Source organism: Neoarius graeffei, chromosome 19, assembly GCF_027579695.1.
Source record: "Neoarius graeffei isolate fNeoGra1 chromosome 19, fNeoGra1.pri, whole genome shotgun sequence".
NCBI lineage: Eukaryota > Metazoa > Chordata > Actinopteri > Siluriformes > Ariidae > Neoarius > Neoarius graeffei.
In genome coordinates this window covers 68,233,452-68,258,635 of record NC_083587.1, presented here as the reverse complement: position 1 = coordinate 68,258,635, position 25,184 = coordinate 68,233,452, and the positions used below count along the sequence as shown (strand labels likewise).

The 25,184-nt window shown below is 40.9% G+C and overlaps 2 protein-coding genes across 5 annotated transcripts; both read left to right on the top strand.

Annotated features, from left to right (window-relative positions):
- The first annotated feature begins 218 nt into the window (after positions 1 to 218).
- Positions 219 to 6,030, top strand: etsrp (ETS1-related protein). Of its 4 annotated transcripts, none has more exons than XM_060900505.1 (8): positions 219 to 295; positions 1,120 to 1,201; positions 2,044 to 2,154; positions 2,822 to 2,896; positions 3,350 to 3,541; positions 3,636 to 3,878; positions 4,072 to 4,190; positions 4,954 to 6,030. In XM_060900505.1, exons 2-8 carry the CDS (start codon positions 1,120 to 1,122, stop codon positions 5,215 to 5,217), a joined length of 1,086 nt encoding a protein of 361 aa, XP_060756488.1. In that variant the 5' UTR covers positions 219 to 295; the 3' UTR covers positions 5,218 to 6,030. The 4 variants fall into 4 exon arrangements, with proteins under 4 accessions (XP_060756488.1, XP_060756489.1, XP_060756487.1 ...); XM_060900506.1 differs by lacking the exon at positions 219 to 295 and adding an exon at positions 326 to 543 and having other exon boundaries at positions 2,077 to 2,154; XM_060900504.1 differs by lacking the exon at positions 219 to 295 and adding an exon at positions 326 to 543.
- An 8,835-nt stretch (positions 6,031 to 14,865) lies between these two features.
- Positions 14,866 to 24,190, top strand: pycard (PYD and CARD domain containing). The gene is made up of 5 exons (XM_060901017.1): positions 14,866 to 14,963; positions 15,111 to 15,239; positions 22,165 to 22,185; positions 23,119 to 23,143; positions 23,580 to 24,190. Exons 2-5 carry the CDS (start codon positions 15,231 to 15,233, stop codon positions 23,840 to 23,842), a joined length of 318 nt encoding a protein of 105 aa, XP_060757000.1. The 5' UTR covers positions 14,866 to 14,963; positions 15,111 to 15,230; the 3' UTR covers positions 23,843 to 24,190.
- Positions 24,191 to 25,184: the final 994 nt, after the last annotated feature.

Below are 25,184 nucleotides of genomic sequence, written 5' to 3'. Positions count from 1 at the left end.
TGTTTTAAACCTCACCGGAAGTTCACTCCATTAGCGCGGATTGTTTTTCTTTCTCTCAGTGACACCGCAACAAAATCTGCGCTCGTGACTCTTCTCTGACGTCACGGCGTCTGAAGTCACGAAGCAGCTTGCGGGTCACACCCGAGCGGCGGTCCGAAGCCACGCCCCCCCGGGTCCTGCCCATAGCTGCACGCGCCGCCTCTTTATAATGGACAGCAGTGAGCGCGAGACACGCAATCTGAACCTGCAGCGCTCGAGCCCGGAGGAGAACGGAACGCGCGCGAGGACTCTGAAGGTACCGGGTTCCGCTCACTGAGATCCAAACCCTCAGGGCTAGAGAATAATAATAATAATAATAATAATAATAATAGTTACTCAGTGATGTGTTAAGTTTTATAGTTGATTTTATTTCAGTTCTGTTGATGATTTAAAAGGGGGAGGGAACTGAATTTTTCATAATTTGTTTATTCAATTGTTTGTTTGTTTGTTTTGAGTCAAATTGACCATGAAGTACAGAGTAACACAAAACCAGAGCTCTACTGGGTGGGTGTTTGTTTATTTGTTTGTTTACCTACAATCACATGCTGTGTTGTAAAATCACTGTCAATTTAAAATAACTTTATATATATTTTTAATGAGAATAAACTGAATATCAGAATTCTTTATTATTGTTATTGTTTATTTATTTAGTTAATTGTTTACTGTGAGTAAAATTCGAGCGGCGTGAAATGGACCGCGGAATACACGAGTAACACCAAACCCGAACCACACTGGGGATTCATTTATTTGATCTATCTATCTATCTATCTATCTATCTATCTATCTATCTATCTATCTATCTATCTATCTATTTTTTATTCATTCACTCACTGTGAATGAATCAATAAAAATAGTTTTTTGAAAATCAATAACAAAAATCTAAACATTTTTAAATATCATAAAATGTTAATTTTAAGTTAATTTCTTCATGAAGTTCATTAAATTTGTTTGTTTACAAACAAATTTGTCTGTTCATTTATTCATCCTTTCTCCCTGCCGGGCTATTTAAAGCTGTTGTTGATGATGATGTTGGTTGTGATGTTCACGGTGATGTTCATAGTGATGTTCGTTGTCCCTCAGATGGAGCTGTATCAGGCTGGTTATTACTCCGAGGACTTCAGGACTCAGGAGGTTCCTGTGGGATTTGATTTCAGCTCCTATGGTAATGAACACTTCAGAAATTTTCACCTTCATGTGATTTTTTTTTTTTAAATGACAGTATGAAAGTCTGAAAGCAGCAGGACCGCCGTGTGAATGAACACCAGAATTAAAATTTCCCCCTGAGGATTAGAAAAAGGTTCTTGGTTCTGAAAAATAGGGTTTGAGTAAATTTCTGGTTGCTGGGGAACTGAAATATTTGAAGTATTTTTATCCTGTAATGTGTACACATCTCTCCCGCGGTCGTTAAGGTGAGCGGTCATCTCTGTCGTCTCAATATTTCTCTGCTCACGTTTCCTGAGTGTTCGTGCAAAACATTTCCTGTGTCCTTCAGCTGTAAAGCGCTAATCTCAGCAGCTCTGTCACAAACAGCGTGCTGGGCCTTGACACGGCACTAACTCATGACTCGTCAGGGTCTTTTAGGGACGTAGTGAGGACACGGGGTGCAGAAATGCAGAACCGAGGGGTGGCAGGTTAAAGATACACCCGGGGTTTTTTTCTTTTCTCACAGCTCCCTCCCTGTTTTCCTAATCCTTTCCTCCAGACTTCCTTCTCGAACAGATTTAGCAGCCCCTCTCCTCCCCTTTTCATCATCTCTCCGTCCTCAGCCTGCTTCCTCCCTTTTTTTTTTTGCAGTTTAGACTAAAGCTTGCTCAGTAAGGTGGGGTCGCTCCCTTGGTCGCTCGCTCGGTCCGTGCACCAGTTGGTGAAATGACCACGGTTCTGTTTTGTTCATGAATTTGTGCGACAAAAGAGAGGTGTTTTTTTAAAAGAGGTTTTAAGATAAGATTTGGTTGATGATGTCAGGATTCATTCACTGTCATATTTCTAATAATGTACCCACAGACTACAATGGTGAAGACCTGTCCTTTTTGTTAGACAGTAAAGGACCGGGCCAGGTGCAGTACATGGACGCGTACGCAGAAACACACAAGGAGCACATGAACGTCTCCAAAGGTAAGACCAAGTCACAGCTAATCTTCACTTCCTCTGCTGCAGAGCTCCTTCAGTTGGGATTCGAACACTGCAGACTGAAGGGCCAGAGTTAAGTCTTAAGGGTTTAAAGGTTAACATCAGGAGTGAAAATGAACTGAGACAAAATCAAACCAAACGGACGCCTCTGAGTCCTAATGAGGAACAGAGACCAAGGATTTGTTTATTTATTGATCTCAATGTTGGAAAGTATTTGAATCCACTGATGAAGATGATTAACGCAGCTCTGTATCTCAGAATCCTGTCCACTGTTTAATTATTTCATCATCATCATCAGTCAGCAGTGTTGAAGATTAAATCCCTTAAGGAAGATGTGACTGTAAAACTTTTAGCGAGTTTTATTTGAGCTGTAGTCTGTGCACATGAGGAAACCCTGATCTACGACTCAAAAGGTCAAAGGTTAGCTCGCAGGTGGTGGACTCTTTGTTCTGTGTGAGAGCTGCATCCTGCTCGTCCACTATAACCACAGATTCCTTCGTATGCAGTGTGAGTGTAGCATGTACCATGCTCAGTGCTTAGCTTTTTAGCTAACTAGTATCCTCTCAACACTGTCCATGCTGCAGGCAGGGATTTGAGTTTTCCATGTTTTCCATAAAACTGCGTGAATTAATTCCATTTCCTTTTCTTCAAGTTCAATCCACTGACCCTGGATTATTCAATCTGGAAACATTCCCAGAGTTTAACAGCTGGACGTCATACACTAACGGTAAGTGTCTCGATCTTATAGTAAAATATCGTCACTACTCCTGCACCATGAGTTCAGACAATGGATTCAGAGTTAATTCTCTTTTAAAGGTCCGTACTTGAGATCCAGCCTGATGAGCTTAAACAATTATTATAAAATAAAGAATAATTCTATCTGCTCAGCTAATGAAAATTTTCCTTCCCAAATGCTGCATCTCGCATCCAAACTGGCAGACGAGTAAACATTTACTGTGCGATATTCAGCACTGAGTTATGACTGAATAAGAGCCACCTCTGTACAGGAAGTCGAGTGGATTTATTTGACATGTGAACTTGGTTATTCAGGATTGGAAGCTTACAAAGCAGCACACATTCAGACTGGTGTGTGTGTGTATGTGTGTGTGTGTGTTTGTGAAATTCAGTGATAAATTGTGAGTATTCATCATAACACGTCTGTCTGTCTTTCCTTCCTCAGTTCCAGACACTCTGGTGATGGACAGACAGACAGGAGGTTTTCAGGATTCAGCCACTCAGACTTATCAGAGTCTGTTTCCGCCGTGTCCACCGTCCCAGAGCGTCCCGTTTGGCTCGGCTGTGGATGCCAGTGGACTTTACCAAACCACCAAACAGCTCAATCACAGAGCGGCATCTGATTTAGAGCATGCAGGTATGACACACCAGGTTTCCAGTTGTCCTTAAACATCCACTAAACCTTTTCTGCATAAATCTGATCTAATCCCGTCATCATCTTCATGGTGCAGGTGATTCAGAGAGGACCTACGCTTTATACGAGACGAAAACGCAAAGCAAACCCGTACCGTACTGGACGGATTATTCCTCGCCCGCTTACTGCAGCCAGCTGCTCGCTCATCCTCCGTCATCCTCGTCTCCGGTTCCTCTCACCTCCGAGACGTTTTCTCCTCGTGTGGTGAAGAGACGCACCGCCACGTCTCAGAGATTAGACAGAGATGGCGAGGTGTCTCCGGGGATGTCCGCTTACCCAGGTGAGATATTTTTACAGTTAAGTGCACGGATCGGTCCCGGTCCGAGTCGGAATCACAGTTCCATCAAAACTGGAACCCTGAGGGTCTGTCGGCTGCTTCATGGGACAAATCCGTGAAGGTTCCATGCTGAACCCAAAACATCAGACCAGAATAAAGTCAAATTAAACATGATCACGAGCTGTTCTTTTTCTAGGATCAGGGCCGATCCAGCTGTGGCAGTTCCTCCTGGAGCTTCTCTTAGACTCAGCGTGTCACACCTTCATCAGCTGGACTGGTGACGGCTGGGAATTCAAAATGTCCGACCCTGCGGAGGTACGAAAGAAAAAAAAAAGTCACAGTCATCCATTTTACACGAAGTTTCCACTCATACTTTATTCATGATTTCATTTTACACCACGGCGCTGATGCTGAGTTCTGGACTCTGATTGGTCAGAAGGTGTTGATTAATTCTCCAGAACAGCAGCTCTGACAGTGGTGCAGGTTTATATTAATATTAATGTACTTGTTTTAATATGTTATCGTTTCTATGGTAACAGATCATTCATTGGGGCGCATACGGCAGATGTTCCTCTAGAAAAAAAATTTAACTGTTGTTGTGAAGTTCTCATTAAAATAAGGAGACGTTTATTTCACATTTCTGGAAGGAGTCTCCAGTTTCAGTATCAGAGCTGAAGCTGTAACTTTAATTTTTCTGACGTCTTCAAGACAGAGGAGTTTACACTTCCTTACTGGTGAGAGAGAGACTATATTTATAGCCGCCATAATGAAAGTGAGAACAGGAACAAAACAACATTAAACATGACTAGAGAAGATTAAAAAATGACGTGCCGTTCTTTAGCAAATGAAATTTCTGCTCATTGCTGTGGTGTAAGAGGAATAAAACACTTCAGGACTCTGCTCTACTTTACACAGCACCACCCTGATTATTTTACTGTAACAGAAATTCCTGATTTAGTTTCCACACAGTGCCGTTAGTTCCTGCTGGTGTCGTACACTCAAGGATATATTCTTTTTTTACTGTCAGTGTATAAAGTGAGTGAGGAGCAGGCTGATCATTTGCTCGTCTCACACGCAGGTGGCTAAACGCTGGGGTCAGTGCAAGAACAAACCCAAAATGAACTACGAGAAGCTGAGCCGTGGCCTGCGCTACTACTACCACAAGAACATCATCCACAAAACGGCCGGCAAGCGCTACGTCTACCGATTTGTCTGTGACGTGCAGAGCATGCTTGGGAAAAGCGCTCAGGAAGTTCTGGCCAGTCTGAACATCTCACCAGTGAAAGCAGGATCGCAGACACTGACAAAGTCAGAGGAGATGGCAGACGTCTGGCAACATTAACGGACTTCCAAAATACGTCCACGTTTTAACACGTCCCCGTCGACTTCTTCAGGAAGTGAATGACATCACATGAGCACTTGCTACACAAGTGGACGAGGTTCTGATGCCAGCGTGCGAGCTTGCTGACTAGCTAGTGCACTAATTAGGGCACTACTTTACTGCTCACACTTACACACCCCTTCGTCCACGGTTTCAGAAAGCAAACTGCAGTACGGCCTTCTGGATCATTCCACACGATGGGTGCGTAGGGGAACACAGCTGTATTATGGACTCATTTGGTGGCTTGTACAGAATCGAGTGTGAGATTCAGCACAGTGTTCTCTCTTCCACAAGGAGAACGTTAGTGTGTGGACGGTGGGTCATCTGCAAACACAATAAAGTGTAGAAATCATCACGATGAACTTTATATTCTTTGCTCTTTTCACTCGGACTCTATCAGGAGAACAGTGGGGATGTTTGTGTTTCCACTGAACTGCGTCCTGAAGTCATCAATGCAATCCGTCGTCTTTCAAAACACATCTGCAGTATCTGTGTGTGTGTGTGTGTGTGTGTTAATGTGGTCTGCTACCTCTTTGAAGCATCAAAACACCAACAAATGATCTGAGTGATTAGTTTGTGTCACCATCAGATTGTGAATTAGTGTAAATAAATTGTTATATAAAATTGCTTTTTGTTTATTTATTCATGTGTTTAAATCTCTGCTCAGTCTTGACCTTTGACGTGTTTAAAAAGTTAAAACTTTTTTTGTAAGGCCACAGGTTGAAAGACATGAAAGGGTTCATTTGCAAAAATAAAAGGAAAAAAAACACAAAAGCATATAACGTGTATATTTATCAAACAATAAATGTAAAAAATGTTCTGAAAATGAAAATCTTGTTTCTGATGTCACTTTTGCAAAGCATCAGACTTAACGAGTTTAGCTGCACTGCATTGTGTGAGTCCATCGTCTCCGCCCATGTCTTCACTACGACTAAACTGGATTCATATAATTTTGAAGGTCACTGAAAAAATAAAAAGTAAGAAATATAATTTTGCTTTTAGGTGCTCACAGTGAAACCTGACCTTTATCCCTTATATCAAAGTCCATTATAATCAACACTGTTGCTAACATTTGGGGGCCCTGAGTGACAGCTCACTCTGAGACCCCACCCACACTGATCATATTCATTTATATGCAAAAATAAACAAAGTTAAAGCCTTTCAATTTCATAAACTCGTTGAAATTTAGTTCCTTCTGAAATGTGGTGATTGTGATATCTGTATATTTCTGTAATATCTCACAAAATATCAGGCCATTCTGTGTCGGGGAAGTTATTTAATTTGAGGGGATTAAAGCAAATAATGTGCATGAAATCGCTCGCTTGGCGCAGTCAAGCAGACAGAGGAAGTCCGTGTGCGCATGCGCAGGTTTACCTTCTTCTTCTTCTTTTGGGTTTTATGGCAGCTGGCATCCACAGTGTTGCATTACTGCCATCTACAGGTTTCCTTTTGAGCGTGCACTGACAGTTCCATCATTCTGTTGCTAAACGAACAGCTGATCACACCGAGGTGCTCGCTGAGCGCCCATATTTATTAGTTTGGTCCTGCGTTTCCTTTCCTTCGTATATAACATAACGTCTTTTCTTCTCGCTTTCTGTTACTGTCGTTGCTCTTTCACGTTTCATTCGCACACTCACGTCCTCCATTTTTCTCTCCTGTTTCAAATTTGTATCCCACAATGCCTTGTGTGAACGGGGAAAGCCCACCACGGGATGCATGATGCAGTATCGTGAATTGGGTCATGGTGAAGCAGGAAAAAAAAAGCGGAGAATTTAGGGCCACATGGAGATAAATTCATTAATTGTTCTATTTAAAAAAAATAAAATTGAAAATCTGTAATTCAAATTCAGTAGCTTTCGGTCACTAAACAAAAATAACTGGGTGTTGGGAAAATTCTTTTTATGATCTACACTTGAAAAATCTGGAAGGCAGTACAGCTTTAATGTGACTATTTTGGACGAGTCAGAAGGCCAGTGTTGTTGTAGCTAACAGTATGAGCTCACATTGCAGCTTGCTGCGTTTCAACCGAACACTTCCTGCTTTCAACACTAACTTCATACTCACTTCTAACTTCTATTAAAAACATCAACAATCATCAAAAAGTCAATACATTGAAATCTAATCAATTAGCATTCATTTCTTACTGGTGCTTCGGGTCTGTTTTTTTTCTGCTGTTTTTTTATTTTTGCATTTTTTCCTACCACAGATTAATATGAATGCTTCATGATCGCTGCTTCTTCATGATCTTCTGATATTATTTAGGATAATTATCTCATTTACTTCCGTAAATTGCAGGTTCTGTTCTTTCCACACCATCACAGGACTCTGTGCAGCTCATTAACACATACACATTATTTGCCAAATGATAGTAGTGTGATTTTTTTTGCATATCTATTTAAAAATATCCTGGCGCCCCCTGGTGGTTCGGAGGCCCTAAACAACTGCTTATATCACTTCAAGCAAGAAACAAACAAACAAACAAACAAACAAACAAACAAACAAACAAACAAACAAACAAAGCTCTGGCTGTAATTCTTTCTACTATTAAACTCTGTTGTGAGTCAGGGACTGGCAAAGACACATCAAAATTTTATTTTAAAATCATACATACAAACCCCCCTTTTATTTTATTTTAATAAATGTATTTATTAAATTTATTTGTACTGTTCTCTCTCTGTGTCGTACTCCTCATGCTAACATAGAATAAATAGCCAGCCAAACTCCTTTTCAAAGAGCCACGAAGCGAGCGTGCGTGCTCCTTTTATTACTTCTTTCACAGCTTACAACTCAGGATGGACTGCACTGAAACGGAGTGAAACTAGAAAAGACATACAAATGTCATTGTTATTAAACAGTTGAATATGTTGCTACACACAATATAAACACAAGTCAGTCATGTAGCTAGTGACTTTCTTTCAGCTACTGTATGCCATCTTTGACTTAAATGTACTAAAGTAGTTACTAAACTTACAAATATGCGCTCATAACACATTGATATAAAATGCATAACATATAAACATTGTCAAACACTTCCAGCCATTGCTTTCTGAGGGATTCAGGCACGAAATTACTCTGAATTGACTGAGAAAACCCATATAGATGCAGCCATGCATCGATCACAACAATCGGGGGAGGATCCAAGATGGCGGAGTGAGAGGCAGCACCTTTGCAGGTTCTGCTAAAAAAAAAAAGCATTTAGTCCCTGAATAGTGATTTTTGCGCAACAACCTAAAACCTTCACCTGGGTATCTTTCTACACAGTACTTCTGTAAAACATCTATACTTACGAGAGGTTTTTTTGACACTTTCAAGAAGACGGATTGCGTGCTGATATGTCCGACCATGACCACCATCTAACCGCTCTCCACGAGGCATGTGAAGACAGTGACACTGAAGATATTGAGGTAGATGAAAAGTCTCCTAAAGAAACCAGAATTAACTTGACTCATACGCCAATTAAAAGTCCAAACCCCAAGAAAATGAAGGGGGAAAATGACAAAAAGGAAGAGGTGAACATCAGTGCTGCCATTCTCCATGCAGTCCAGGCTCTGACTGGAAAAGTGGACGAACAGACTGAACTGCTGAAAAGCTTTGATAAACGCATAGAAGCTAATGTGACGGCTACAAGAGAGAACAAACAAGAAATTATTCTGCTCCAGAAAAAAGTTGATGAGCTCCACAAAGAAAATAGCATGCTTAAAAATGCATATGAGGAACAGGCTCAGTACAAGAGGAGATGGAACCTGAGGCTGATTGGTCTACCTGAAAAGGATGGAGAAAACACAAGAGAAATAATCATCGGGATACTCACAAGAGTTGTGCCACTGTCTGTGGACCAGCTGCGAAACACCGTGGATACTGTCCACCGTATGGGAAAGAAGAACACCGCTGCTACCTCAAACAACACGCCGAGGGCAATCATCATCCAGTTCGGGATGAGAACCATCCGGGATGAAATGTGGAAAAAATCGAAGGAACTGCGAGTGTGCAGCGAGATGCATATTCACTTCAGAGAGGACTTCTCCAAAGAAGACCGGGAGGCTCGTTCCAAGCTGTGGCCATTGGTTCAGGAAGCCAGGAAGAAGGGGAAATGAGCGTTTCTGAAGGAAGGTTATGCTCTGATTGACAATCACTGTTTGGACCCCAATTGAACAACTCTACAAGGTGTACCTTGCTACAATACGGGTACATTGACGTAGCCTGACTCTTCTATTAATGTTCAGATATTCCGAGGGTTGTTGCAACAAATGTTAACGTTGAAATATGACAGGGACATATTAGTTACTCATTCCTGCGCATCATTTTCTTCGTGCTTACTTGATATTTAGTGAATGTTATCTTTTATTTCTTTAAATACTAGGGGATTAAAGAATAATGTGAAACGTAAGGCAACATTTATTTTTTGTAAGGAGCAGAAGAGCAATTTTATTTTCTTGCAAGAGACTCATTCAGTGGAGGCTGACACTAATTTCTGGAAACAACAATGGGGGGGACACTGCTTTCTTCAGTCATGGGACATCACATTCAGCTGGAGTAATGATCCTGTTCAACAGGTTTTCTGGGAATGTTATTAATCACACAAGTGACATCAATGGACGTTGGCTAATGGTGGCGATTGAATTTAATGGTGCAAACTATATTCTGTTATGTATATATGGTTATAACAAAAAGGCACAGAACAAACATTTTTATTCTTCCATGAGTAGGCTGCTGGAGGGATGGAAAGTGACTTATATTACTGACAAAGTCATAGTGGGAGGAGATTTTTATTGGTCCCTGACCTCTGGTTGGATCGTTTTCCTCCATGGGGACATTGCCACTATTATGAGGAAATTATAGGTGAATTTATCTCTAAGGGAAGTTTAATTGACTGTTGGAGAATGAGAAATACCAATGCTAAACAGTATACTTGGTATTGTCCCGCTAACAATGGGCAATGCTCAAGGTTAGATTATTGGTTAATTTCTGCTAACCTAATTAATGAGGTCTTTAAATGTGAAATATCAGCATCACCCTTGACTGACCACTGTGCAATTTCAATGTCTTTTCGGTTGGGTGGGTTTGAGCTTATCTCTAACCCTTTATGGAAATTTAATAGTAGTCTTCTAGAACATGAGGAGTTTTGTAATGAAACCAAAAATTTGGTTAAAGAAATTAATGAATTAGAAATGTCACCTTTGAGTAAATGGGAGTGGTTTAATTCAAAATTAAAGAAACTGCCATTAGCACAAGTAAATGCATTTCTAAAGTTAAAAAACAAAAACAATAAGACACTATTAATGAGATAAATAAACTATGTCACAAAACAGACTTATCATTAGAAGAACAAGTCAGATTAAATAATCTGAAAAACCAATTAGATAATCTATATCTGGAAAAAGCAAAAGGGGCATTTATTCGCTCAAGAGCTCGTTGGCTTGAAGAAGGTGAAAAAAATACTTCCTATTTCCTTAGTCTGGAAAAACAAAGACAAACAAAAAAGAAAATTCACAAGCTACTCATTAACAATATTAGCACTGATAATCAAGACCAAGTCAATGAGGAAATAAGAACTTTTTATAGCAACTTGTATAAATCCAAATTTTCAAAGGATGACTGTCAATTGTTTTTCTCAAAAATTAGGGAATGTAGCAAAAAATTGATGAGAACTTTATGCAACATATGGAGGAGGAGCTTAGAATTGAAGAATTGGATAGAGCAATCAGGCGGATGTCAAAAGGGAAGTCACCAGGACTTGATGGTCTAACTGTGGAGTTTTACACCTGTTTTTGGAAAGATATTAGAGAAATGCTTTATAATGCCTTCTTGGAATGTATTTCAACTGGACTCCTGTCTCCTACTATGAAACAGGGTGTTACCACCTTAATCCCAAAGCCCAATAAGGATAAACTGTCACTCGATAACTGGAGGCCGATAACTTTACTATGTAATGATTACAAATTGTTAGCACATGTGTACTCTAATAGATTAGATGGGGTCTAACAAATTTAGTTGATGTCAATCAGCTTTTGTAAAAGGCAGGAACATACATAACCATACCCGGCTGATTCTTGATTTGTTAGATTATAGAGATTATATTAAAACAGATAGTTATGTGTTGTTTCTAGATTTCTTTAAGGCATTTGATACCATTGAACATCCCTTTTTGTGGAAAACGCTACACTTCTTGGGTTTTGGGTTTAAGTTCTGAAATGTTGTTGAGATGCTAGACACTGACATCAGTAGCTCTGTCTCTCTGAACCCTGGAGTGACTCCTAGATTTAAGGTGCTACGTGGTATTCGACAGGGATGCCCTATTTCCCCGAAGCTTTTTATATTGGCAACACAACTATTAACATTGCTTATCAATAATTCCAATGATATACAAGGAATTACAATTTTCAACAAAGAGTTTAAAATAAGTCAGTTTGCGGATGATACATCTTTTTTTTAAAGATAAATCAATGGTGGATAAAACTCTCAATATGATCTCAGTCTTCTCCAAAGCATTCGGACTATCTCTTAATATTAAAAAATGTGAACTACTCCCTATCCACACAAGCTCTGACTCCTCTATTGCCTCAATTAGAGTTGAATCTGAGGTTAGATATTTAGGATTAACGATATCTACAAATTTAATTAGAAGAGAAGACACTAATATTTCTAAGCCTATATTAGATATGAAGAAATCACTCAGTCACTGGTTAACCAGAGACCTTATTATTTTTGGCAGAATCACTTTATCTAAAGCGGAAGGTATTTCCAAACTGATTTATCCTTGCCACTCCCTGTATATCTCATCTCATTATCTCTAGCCTCTTTATCCTGTTCTACAGGGTCGCAGGCAAGCTGGAGCCTATCCCAGCTGACTATGGGTGAAAGGCGGGGTTCACCCTGGACAAGTCGCCAGGTCATCACAGGGCTGACACATAGACACAGACAACCATTCACACTCACATTCACACCTACGCTCAATTTAGAGTCACCAGTTAACCTAACCTGCATGTCTTTGGACTGTGGGGGAAACCGGAGCACCCGGAGGAAACCCACGCGGACACGGGGAGAACATGCAAACTCCACATAGAAAGGCCCTCGCCAGCCACGGGGCTCGAACCCGGACCTTCTTGCTGTGAGGCGACAGCACTAACCACTACACCACCATGCCACCCATACTCCCTGTATATTTCCTCAGAAAATATTAATAAAGCCAACACAGTTATTTTCCAGTTTTTATGGAGGAATAAAACTCACTATATTAGAAGGTCCCAACTCGTTAAGGAGTATGACAAGGGTGGTATTAAAGCTCCAGAATTTGAATCTATGATCGGCACCTTTAGAATAAATGGGATAAAATCTTGTCTGTCACAGCCAAATTCAATGTGGTTTCACATCCCAAGCTCTTTGTTTCAGAAAATAGGAAGTTTAGATTTTATTTTGAAATGTGATTTTGATGTGAACAGGATCCCTATAAAATTGTCTAATTTTCATAAACAGATTCTTCATTTTTGGAAAATGATATTTACCCACAATTTTTTCTCCTCATAGTTCAACTTTATGGAACAACAGAGTAATCACAATAAATAGGAAATCAATCTTCAAAAGTAATTGGTTTGAAAGAGGCATTATAACTGATTTAATGGATTGTAATGGTATCATTTTAAGTTACATAGACTTTGTAGAAAAATATAACTTAAACTGTACTCAAAGAGAATATAACAAAATATGTAATGTGATTCCTTTACCTTTGACCCAGGTGATTCACAATTATTTAGTATACAATAATCCTTTAACAGTACTACCAAATCTATTGATTGGAGAATATAATCTGACTGATAAAAAATTTAATAATAAATTCATTAGTAATGTTTTGAAATCCAAAATGTTTCATGATTATTGCAGAGGGATAACTTGGCAGGGTTCTAATTTGGTAACTTTGGGCACTTTATACAAAGCATATTCAAAATGTATTAAATGGCCTATTTTGCCTAAAGTTAAAGAAACACATTTCAAAATCATGAATAAGATTGATCCTGCGGCAGAGCTTCTAAAAAAAAGATTTAATGTTGAGGTGGATCAGTGTTCCTTCTGCAATAGTGATGATGAAACACTGGAACATTTGTTTTATTTATGTCCTGTTTCTCATTGTTTTTGGTCAGATATAAAAAACTGGGTATCACTTAAAATTAATGATGTTCCATCCTTTGAATTACGGTATATCATGTTATTTTCTGCATGGATAATTTGCCCTCTTCTGTCTCAGACATTATTAACATAATTTTATTAAAGGGTAAATATCATATTCACTGTGCAAAATGGAGAAACTGTAAACCTTCCTTCCCTGGATTTATTAATGACTTTAAAATGTTTTTTTTTTTTTTTTGTCTCTCAAAAAAAAAAAAAAATAGACTGCAAAACTGCAAGAAAAACAAGTATAGACATTGCTCGTTATTTGTTATTGTAATTTATGAATCCTTTTCTTTTTTGTGTCTCTGCTCCGTTATGTGTTCATTTAAATGCCTAATTTAAAATGTAATTTACATGCACTTTACTTGTTATTGTATTTTTCCCCTTACATGAATCCCCTAATCTTTAATTTTAATCCATATCCTCCCTGAGAGTTTGTATTTTTCCACTGTTCAATTAATAAAAAAAAGAAAAAAGATTGTAACTGTTTCACGACTGCAAAAAACAAACAAACAAACAAACAAACAAACAAAAAACACAACAATCGGCCAACTTCCTATTTCCTGTTATACAACTTCCTGTGGCCATACGGCCTTCAAAATAAAAGCGTGCGATTGTACAAATAACATTCTTTAACAGTCAAATTGGCACTTTTAACATGAAAACCACATGCAGGGCAGAACATTATTTATTTTCTTCTTTTTCCCATTTTTTAAAACTCATGTATGTTTCTTGTGTCTTGTATAAACTGTTTATTACACTTAATACAGTTTGTCATATTGTAAATTTGTAACGGTGTAATAGGGTAGAGGGTGACTGTGGGATGGGAATGTATTAAAATATATCAAGCTGTATTTGATATTATATTTTGTACAACCGGAAGAAAAAAAACTAATAAAAATACTTTGAGCAAAAGAAAAAAATCAGGTGACAAATACCCTAATTGTAAGTGCATCAGAATAAATAATGAAATATCGCAGCCAGGCCATGCACTGATATAAACTTCTGCATTTACATTTACAAATGACAAATAATTTTCAGGTTATTTTACACAGAAATATTATGTGAATAAACAGAACTGCAGCCATCTGTCGAGCTGATCAGGTTGAACCCAGAGGAGGAGGGACTCGACCGGGCACCCATATGCTGTGAACATCCCAAAATCTAACACCAAGCATCATCTCTCTTCCTGTATAGAACAGGTAGGATGTGGAACTCTCTACCAACATCTGGATTCCCCCCACTGCTCCAAATATGGAGGAATTAAAGACAGCTAATGCATTTTTTTGTTGTTAAATTTAATTCAATAATGTTGTTGTCAGATTAATTGTCGTTATTGTTTATTTGTGATGTGAAATAAAAGAGTTTTGTGAACTCAGTTCTGGCCTGCCGTCCTTCTGTGCTCCACCCACCCATACAAACTGCTACACCCACATTTTTCATGAATTTATCTCTACATGCATGAACACTGATGAAACCCATGAAAGGTGAAACTACTTTGACAGACTCTCACCACCAGGACGAGGAGCAGTGAGTTCTGCTGGGTGAGTGTGAGAACATTTCCGCTCTGTGCCTTGACACGGAAATCACCATTAATACACATTATTATTATTATTATTATTATTATTATTATTATTATTATTAATTTGCGTTGCTGTACGGATTAATCGGTGTTCCACACCTTTAAAAAGGTCACCGAGTTGAGTGACGGTGAAAAGGGCGGTGATTTTGGTGATACCGGGGGAAGGCGCGCGCTTCGGGTCTGCAGGGTTCTGGTTCAGGTTCTGAGATTCAGCTCAGATCAGGACACAATGTCAGGGGTGAGTCACTTTAACATCTCTTACAGCTCTCACTCACTAAACATGTTTTTTTTCTTGTTATTGTTGTGTTTTTATGCTGTGTGTGTGTGTGTGTGTGTGTGTGTGAGAGAGAGAGAGAGAGAGAGAGAGAGAGAGCGCGCTTTCGGTTTCGCCGTGAGTTCAGTATCTTTTTATCTCTTACTCTGTGGGGTTTATGGAGTTCAAGTCAAGTTTATTGTCAAATATGCTCTACATGCCCGAGATACAGCACAGATGAAATTTCAGTCCTCTCTGACCCACGGTGCAAACAGGCAATGCAATAAATAAAAATAGAATAATTGAAAAAACAAACAATATAAACAGTATAAACACTCTAGATAAGAACTAGACATAGACTAAACACACACACACACACACACACACACACACACACACACACACGTAAATTGGTGCAAATAAACAGTCAAGGGCACTTGAGGTATAGCAGGTAAACATGAAATAAGCAGTATAAACAATAAAAAAGTGAAATGTGCAGTCCCTGAGTTCAGTGTGTTAATGAACGTTGAGAGTATATGTATGTATGTGTGTGTATGTATGCATGTATGTATGTGTTGGGGGGGGAGACTGTGAGGGTGACATGATGTCAGATGCTGAAGGGGGGGCAGGGGGGTGTGCGGGCAGAATCTGTGGCAGGGGGCAGAGGGGGGAGGAGGGGCAGAACAGGGAGGGAGTTGAGCCTCCTGACTGCCTGGTGAAAGAAACTGTTCTTGAGCCTGCTGGTTTTGGCCCGGAGACTCCGCAGTCTCCTCCCCGACGGCAGCAGGCTGAAGAGGCTGTGAGATGGGTGGGTGGGGTCACCTGCAATCCTGATGGCTTTGCGGGTGAGGCGGGAATTATAGATATCCATAAGAGAAGGGAGAGAGACACCAATGATCCTCTCAGCTGCTCTTACGATGCGCTGCAGAGTCTTGCAGCAGGACACGGTGCAGGCGCCGTACCACACGGTGATGCAGCTGGTCAGGATGTTCTCGATGGTGCCTCTATAGAAAGTGTGCATGATGGGGGCCGGGACTCTTGCTCTCCTCAGTTTGCGGAGGAAGTACAGATGCTGTTTGGCTTTTTTGGCCAGTGATGCAGTGTTGCTGCTCCAGGACAGGTCTTCAGAGATGTGCACACCCAGAAACTTGGTGCTGCTCACCCTTTCCACTGCAGCACCGTCGATAGATAGTGGAGCATGCTGGGTGTGCGCTCTCCTGAAGTCCACAATAATCTCCTTTGTCTTCTCCACATTCAGGCGGAGATCATTGTCCTTGCACCACATGGCCAAGAGGCTCACCTCACTCCTGTACAGTCTCATCGCCATTGTTGATGAGACCCACCACAGTCGTGTCATCCGCAAACTTAATGAAGAGATTGGAGCTGGATGTTGGTGTGCAGTCGTGGGTCAGCAGAGTGAAGAGGAGGGGGCTCAGCACACATCCTTGGGGGGCCCCCATGTTCAATGTGATGGTGCTGGAGGAGTTGCTGCCGACCTGTACAGTCTGTGGTCTCCCTGTCAGGAATTCCAGCAGCCAGTTGCACAGGGAGGTGTTGAGTCCCAGCTGGTCCAGTTTATGAATGAGCTGCTGAGTGTAGGTACATTCAGTCCGTCTCTTTAAGAAACTACATTTCCTATCAGCCAACTTCCGCGTTGACCTATGTCACGCGTGGGCGGGATCACCAATGTCACATCCTCCATGAAGGCATAAACCACCCAGAAGCTCCTAGAATCTCTCTCGTCCGGATTCCAAGCCATCTGGACGCACAAAGAGATACCCTCCACCAGAAAACCAGATAAGACGTCTTTTCTTCTCTTTCTTGCAAGATCCACGATTCAGCGCGATTTCTTTGTTTACCACTGGCCACGGTAAAAGTCCAGAATAGCGCAATTTTAAACTCAGTTTTGAGTTACAACCGGTTTTTCATTTGTTCCTTATAAGTACGTACGACTGCAGTCCAGGCAGCTAATTTAAAATTAGGAGCGACCTGAATTCCTCCTGATTAATTCTCTGTGCACATTGTCTGATCAGAGACTTTCTTTTCATCACAAGCGACCACGCGTCAGACCAAGAAATTCTCTGCGCCTCCATTCGGAGCGACTCACATGCTCCACAACGGCGAAACTCCAAAAGTCTCGGAACATCTCTTCATAATCTTGCTAGAGGCAATACTGAGTAAGACTTGGCATTTGGGCAAAACCTAGTCTTAGGAATTAGCTTTTATTGAAATAGTGTGAATTTACACTCAGGAACGTTTATTTGTTACACTATGGACATGCAGCATGTTGAATTGTTGATTGTTCTGTTTTGCTGTAATCTCTCAATTGTTTGATAGGCTGTGCATGCTTCTTTATCCCTTACTAACACTTTAATTTCCTTATCACACATCTTGATCTCATCAAGATTTCAGTGGATTTAGTAGTGTTATGAGCTAGCATTCCTTTGTCTTAGCTTAGCCACATGAGGTTAATCTAAGCACACACAAACACGTGGTCACCAGGCCCCACCAGGCCTGACACACACAAACACGTGGTCACTAGCTCACCAGGCCTCACAAACACCTTAGCTAAACACATGGTTAATTCTTTTGTTCCATTAGCCTCCAGGGCTAATTGTATTGTTTCAAGGGATCACAAGGCCTCCACCACGTGGAGTTAGCTACACAGAGCTAATCTTTTGTCTCTAACACGTGGCGGTCCTCCCCCACACACACAAACACACTTTAGCTAGCTTTCCTTTGTCCACTTAGCAACACAAAGCTAATCTAGGCCTCACCATGTGCTCAAACCCACCTCAATTAGCATCCCACACTAGCTTCTTTCTTTTGCTAGGCCATAGGCCTTACCACGTGGTCAAACACAAGCACACATTAGCTACCGGCTAGTCCTTTGTTACTTAGAAACACGTGGTCACCTAGCTCACCAGGCCTGACACACACAAACACACCTTTAGCTAGCAACCAGAGCTAAATCCTTTGTTCTCAAACCCCATGTGGTGACACACCCTCCTTAGCTAGCCACACAAAGCTAATTCTTCTGTGTAGGCCACACACACAAGGCCTCTCTCACACACACACACCCACACACCGTATCATATTTGTATATAATGATTCCAACTGTTATCAATTTTTATCTTTGTTATAATAAATTCCATTATTATTGAAACTGTGTGTCTATTTGTTGTGCCCAATAATATACTCGAAGTTGCCCAATCTCCAAAGAATTCTAAAGGTGCATATAGGTTGTGTAATATGGTAAGTGATCATAATAATTTGGAATATACCATAATTCTCTCTCTCTCTCTCTCATTATCTCTAGCCGCTTTATCCTGTTCTACAGGGTTGCAGGCAAGCTGGAGCCTATCCCAGCTGACTACGGGTGAAAGGCGGGGTACACCCTGGACAAGTCGCCAGGTCATCACAGGGCTGACACATAGACACAGACAACCATTCACACTCACATTCACACCTACGCTCAATTTAGAGTCACCAGTTAACCTAACCTGCATGTCTTTGGACTGTGGGGGAAACCGGAGCACCCAGAGGAAACCCACGCGGACACGGGGAGAACATGCAAACTCCACACAGAAAGGCCCTCGCCGGCCCCGGGGCTCGAACCCAGGACCTTCTTGCTGTGAGGCGACAGCGCTAACCACTACACCACCATGCCGCCTTACCGTAATTTAGCTGTTTGGTAATTTATTATTAAGCACCAAAATTAATGGTATTAATTAATGAGACTGATTCCATGAGTGATTTAATGATAATATGAGACTGATTCAATTCAAACGATTCAAATGAGACTGATTCAATTTAATTATTAACCTTCAAATTTAATGAGACTGATTTAATGTAGCCTGGGCCTGCCCAGGATGCAACACGAGGGCCTGTTGCTAGCTTAGTCTGGCAAGGCAAGCTATCTACAGCTCTTCCAAGCTCCCGAAAAATCGGGAGCCAATCAACTTTGAGCATCTCCAACGGCCCTGGGTAGAGGCGTGTTCAAGGCAGTGACGTAGTAGAACTGCAACTGGAAGCCATAGATTGTTTGTTTACAGAATCTATGCCAGAAGCGCTTCATTCACTAGAAACATTATGAACATGGAGCAAGTTCTCATTGAAAACGGAGCAAATAGCAGCCCTGGAGGTATTTATTGAAAGGAAGGACGTTTTCGCCTTGCTCCCGACCGGCTTCGGTAAGAGTTTAATCTACCAGTTAGCCCCGTCACGTCACATACGTCAGAGGAAAGAGTGATGTGATTGGTTTAAGCTTCGTCACAGCCTTTTCTGGCTTCGACCAGTAGCAAACTGAGGCATTTCAGGGAGGCGGGTCAACCACGCACTTTGGGAAACGGTTGGGCTTAATATCTTTGCCAAACCAAATGCTCGCAGAGCTTTGAAGTCGCGTTAGCCAGACTAGATTTAATGAGATTGATCACTTAATAATTACCAATGCACCTACATGAGGAATGATTGTGTTGAATGCTGAACTAAAGTCTATGAACAGCATTCTGACATACGAGTCTTTTGTCTCCAGGTGGGTGAGGGCTGAGTGGAGGGCAGTGGAGATGGTGTCATCGGTCGAACGGTTGGACTGATATGCAAACTGGAAAGGGTCCAGGCCGGGGGGGAGGGCAGACTTGATATGCTGCATGACTAGCCGCTCGAAGCACTTCATGAGGATGGGAGTGAGTTTGACCAGGCGATAGTCATTGAAGCAGGAGGGAGATGGCTTCTTTGGGACCGGGATGATGGTGGTGGCTTTCAGGCACGTGGGGACAACAGCCTAGCTCAACGAGATGTTGAAGATGTCTGTAAAGACATCTGTGAGCTCCTCGGCACAGTCTCTCAGGACATGACCAAGAATGTTATCAGGACCCGGGGCTTTTCATGCATTTGTCATCCTGAGAGCTCTCCTCACGCTGTCAGGGGACAGCGTCAACACCTGGTCACCGGGAGGTGGTGGGGTCTTCTGTGCCGTGATGCTGTTGTCTGCCTCAAAGCAAGCGAAAAAGTCGCTCAACTGATTCAGCAGAAACGTAGAGTTGTCACAGGTCTGCGGCGAGGGCTTGTAGTCTGTGATGGTCTGAATCCCCCGCCACAGGTTCCTGGTGTCTCTGCTGTCGTTGAAATAGTCAGCAATGTACCTGGAATACTGTCTCTTGGCCACCCTGATGCCTCGTGACAGGTTGGCCCTAGCTGTCCTCAGGCCTACCTCGTCCCCAGCTCTGAAGGCAGCGTTCCAAGCCCACAGGAGCCTGTGGACTTCCCCTGTCAGCCATGACTTCTGATTGGCCCGAATGGAGATGGTTCTGGTGACCGTAACGTCGTCCATGCACTTCCTCATGTAGGCAGTGACGGTCTCTGTGTACTCCTGTAGATCTGTGATGTTGTTGTAGGTGGCCGCCTGTCTGAACATGCTCCAGTCAGTGGTGGAAAAAACAGTCCTGGAGTGCCTCTGAGGACCCCTCTGGCCACACACGTATCTGCTTTGTAGCTGGTTTGGTTATTTTAACCAGCGGCCTGTATGCTGGCATTAGCATAACAGTGGAGTGATCTGAGGCCCCAAGGTGGGGGAGGGATAGGGCTTTGTAGGTGTCTTTATGCATGGTGTAAACATTGTCCAGAGCATTGTTTCCACATGTGGGAAAGTTGATATGTCCATATATAGTTGATGGGGTTTATGGAGTTGATGGGGTTTATGGAGTTGATGGGGTTTATGGGGTTGATGGGGTTTATGGAGTTGATGGGGTTGATGGGTGGAGTTGATGTTTATGGGATTGATGGGGTTTATGGGGTTGATGGAGTTGATGGGGTTTATGGAGTTGATGGGGTTTATGGAGTTGATAGGGTTTATGGGGTTGATGGGGTTTATGGGGTTGATGGAGTTGATGGGGTTTATGGAGTTGATGGGGTTTATGGAGTTGATAGGGTTTATGGGGTTGATGGGGTTGATGGAGTTGATGGGGTTTATGGAGTTGATGGGGTTTATGGAGTTGATGGGGTTTATGGTATTCTCCTCACTGCCATACGAGCTTCCTCTTTCTCTTACAGGACAGAAATACTCCTGTGTTTTTGTGTTTTAATTGTTCTGAAGTGGAAATAAACATTCGAGCCTCAGACACGGAAATGTGAGCATCAGGATAAACAGATCATCATCTTAAGTCCAGGATCTAGACTTGAGCCTCAATGTTAACTCCTGATAAAAACTCGTTTATTTTCCTGCTCTGACTGGAGTTTCTGTCCTGAGCTTTAAACAAACAGTGAACTGTTTTACTGCTGAAGTTTGAACAGAGAAATGCCGGACGAAACCGATAGAGGGTGCTGTTTCTCAGCTGTAACCGCTCCGCTTATGCGCCATGTTGGATTTGTTCAGATTAAAGTCGATTTTTAGAGATCCAATTTTCTGCAACCCAGTTTTTTTTTAAATGTATAAAAGAAATCAGTAAAATGAAGACTCTAACAGAGAATGACAAGCATCTCAAATCATATACTTTATGTTGGATGTCGGACTATATCATCTTAATAATTATTTATTCATTAATATAATGCTAGCGTGACCAAACATGGCCTCTAGCTAACATTAGCTTTCATAAGTGACATGTAAACACACCAGACTAATGAGATGAATGTGTGACATTTAATCATAAATCCAAATCTCTAAACTAATCTGGGTTGAGATTCCCAAGAAGCTAAGATGCTAAGAGCATCAGAGAGAGAGAGAGTGTGTGTTCATTGTGCTGATTGCTCTACCATTTAATGATGATCTTTGTGCTACGATGCTTTTGATAAACTCAGCACTAATCTCTGAATGTAAACAACATTCTGAAGAATGTTAACTAAGATCCACATTTAAGTTGAAGAAAAGCTAAACTATGTCAAACATCAGTGTATCTTTGTTTGTTGTCTTCAGGTCATACCAGTTCTGGAGGAGGTATGTGAACTTCACGTTGCTGTTTCACTCCACTGCAGAAACTATAACTCTCTTCACTCAGAGAAATAAAGACACTAAAATGTACCTTTCCTTATCACTGAGGTGGTCACTTATCTTTTACATATCTTTGACCTGAAAACATGAGTGTAGTGAAAACCTTAAAAATAATTTAAGATGCACTATAAGTATGGCCAAAAGTATATCCCCCCTCCCCCGACCATCACACCCATATGTTTTTTTCTCCAAACTGTTTCCACAAAGTTGGAAGTCCATAATTGTCTAGAATGTCCTGTTTGCTGTAGAATTAAAATTTCCCTTCACTGGTACTGAGGTGCTGAACCAAAAACCTGCTCCTACATGACACACAACGAGCTCCATGAAGACATGGTGTGTGAAGGTTGGAGTGAAGAACTCAAGTGTCCTGCACAGAGCCATGACTGAACTCAACCCCACTGAACACCTCTGGGATGAACTAGAACTGCAGCCTCAACAACATCCCGATATCAGGGTCTGATCTCATGAACGCTCCTGGAGCTGAATGAACAGAAATCCCCACAGCCACGCCCCAAAATCTAGTGGAAAGCCTTCCAAGAAGAGAAGAGAGGAGAAGAGAAGAGCTCATTATACCATATTAATGCCCATGGATTTGGAGTGAATGTTTAACAGGCACATACAGGTGTGATGGTCAGGTTTCCTCTGACCTTTGGCCTTGTTCTATCTATAATTGGAAGATACACATTAAAAATGCAGAAGGTTTAAGTGACAAGTAATGGTCCAGTTTAATACGCTTTATAGTAACAATGTGGTGTCGTGGCAGAGTGATGTTTCAGGATGTTTATAAATGTTTAGATTTGTTTACTTTAAATGCAAATTAAAATTAGGTTTATTGATCAACGTCATCATAAAAAATGGATCTTTTTTGCTTTTCTGCAGGTGGATCAGTTGAAACGACCATGTGGTAAAGAGAATTCTTTTTCTTGTGGAAAATATGCACCACTTATTTGATTAGATCACCTTCAGGAGGAAACAATCACAAAAGATAGTAAAAAAAAAATCTGTGTTAGCTATAAGCCACAACTCTCAACCTGAATGGTCAATAATGAAGGATAGCGTGTGACATTCGGGACACATTAATCTGATTATTACTTCCCTATAAGAGTACAGCTCACTGTGTGTTAGTGCAGTGTCATATTAAACGCTCATTAATTAGATAGATAGATAGATAGATAGATAGATAGATAGATAGATAGATAGATAGATAGATAGATAGATAGATGTACTTTATTGATCCCTGAGAGGAATTTAGTGTAAAAGCCTCTGAAACTCTGTGCAGTTATTAAAGATGTAACATTAATAAACACACCTCATTAAAACCCACTGCTCGATCGTTCCAGGTGCCGTCTTCATCGATCAGCATGTGGACGTACTGATACAGAAAACCTTCAGTGTGGAACCCATCCTGGACAAACTCCTGAGTCTGTTGGTGATCACCAATGAGGAGTACCAAGAAGTTAAAACTGAGAAAACACCTCAGAAACAAATGAGGGTTTTACTGAACGAGCTGATAAGAGCCAAAGGCGATACAGGAAAACAGATTCTGTACAAAACTCTGAAGGAAGAGCAGCCGTTAATAATGCAGGACTTCGGAGCTGCTTAAAGAATTCATCAGATATTGATAAGGTTGTTGTCCTTATTATTTGTCGTTACTCTCAATATCATAAGAATACGTCAGATGTAGTCTGTCTATAATATAATACAGTTACATAGATAGAGAAAGTTACCTTTATGATAAAAAATATGTAATAAATGAATAAAAAGCTGTGATCTGCCAGAACAACGAAACAGAATGTGTGATATTTAATCACAAATTCACTCACTAAACTAATCTTATGAAACTTCACAGCTATGACCAGTTATGGATCACACATGTGCTGATTGGGACTGAAAAGAATTTGATGCAAAGGTTTATATGGTGAATAAACATTGTTTAATTTCATTATAAAAATATTTAACACATTTTTTTGGGAAAATTTTCAAATTTAGCCGACTGCAACTGGCCTCTCTCAGGTTATTCTGTTCTGAAAGGTTACAATCACACGCAGTCTAATCATCTGTTTACCTTTAATCAAAAATCAAATACGCTAATTTTTAAAATAAATATCTGTTTTCCAAATAGTGAAAATATATAACTTTCAAAAACAGACTGAAGGAAAACTCACATGAAGATCTCTGATAAGCAAAAAAAAAAAAAAAACAACCAACCAAAAAAAAAAACCAAACATGTCCTGATTTTCCAGTTTGGTAAGGTACGCATGCACACACACACACACACACACAGGGTGAAATCTGAGTGCTTGTCCTTCTGACTGTGTATCGTAAAGTTCTTATAAATTATGGAATCAATTTTGTGCCAAAATGTTCATACAATATTTTTGAAATATCAAACAAAAACGATAAATCAAAATCCAAAAAACAATAAAAAGTCAATTTTTTAGACTGGCAAACAAATTATTTGTGTAATTGTGCAAAATATCAGTCTATTACTCTTCAGAAACCTTTTATTTTTGTTCCGCGTCTTTCTCAGTTTTGTTTGCCATAATTTATTTTGGTTGCGATTCCAGCTTTCTTGTTTGCGCTCCCTGACTTTTTGCTTGCAGTTTTGGCACAAAATTCACGTGTGGGTGGGCTGTCCAGGAATGCATTCCCATTGGCTAACTTGTGTTTGACTGACAGCTACGCTCAGCCATTCCCTACTCGGATTCTGGCGGACTGTTTGACGAGTGACCGATCCATTGACGGTAAACAAGGATGGAGTGGACTTCAGTGGCGACTATGATACTGAATTAATTCATATAAATTCAGTATCATAGGTGCCACTGAAGTCCACTCGATCCTTGTTTACCGCCAATGGATCGGTCACTCGTCAAACAGTCCGCCAGAATCCGAGTAGGGAATGGCTGAGCGTAGCTGTCAGTCAAACACAAGTTAGCCAATGGGAA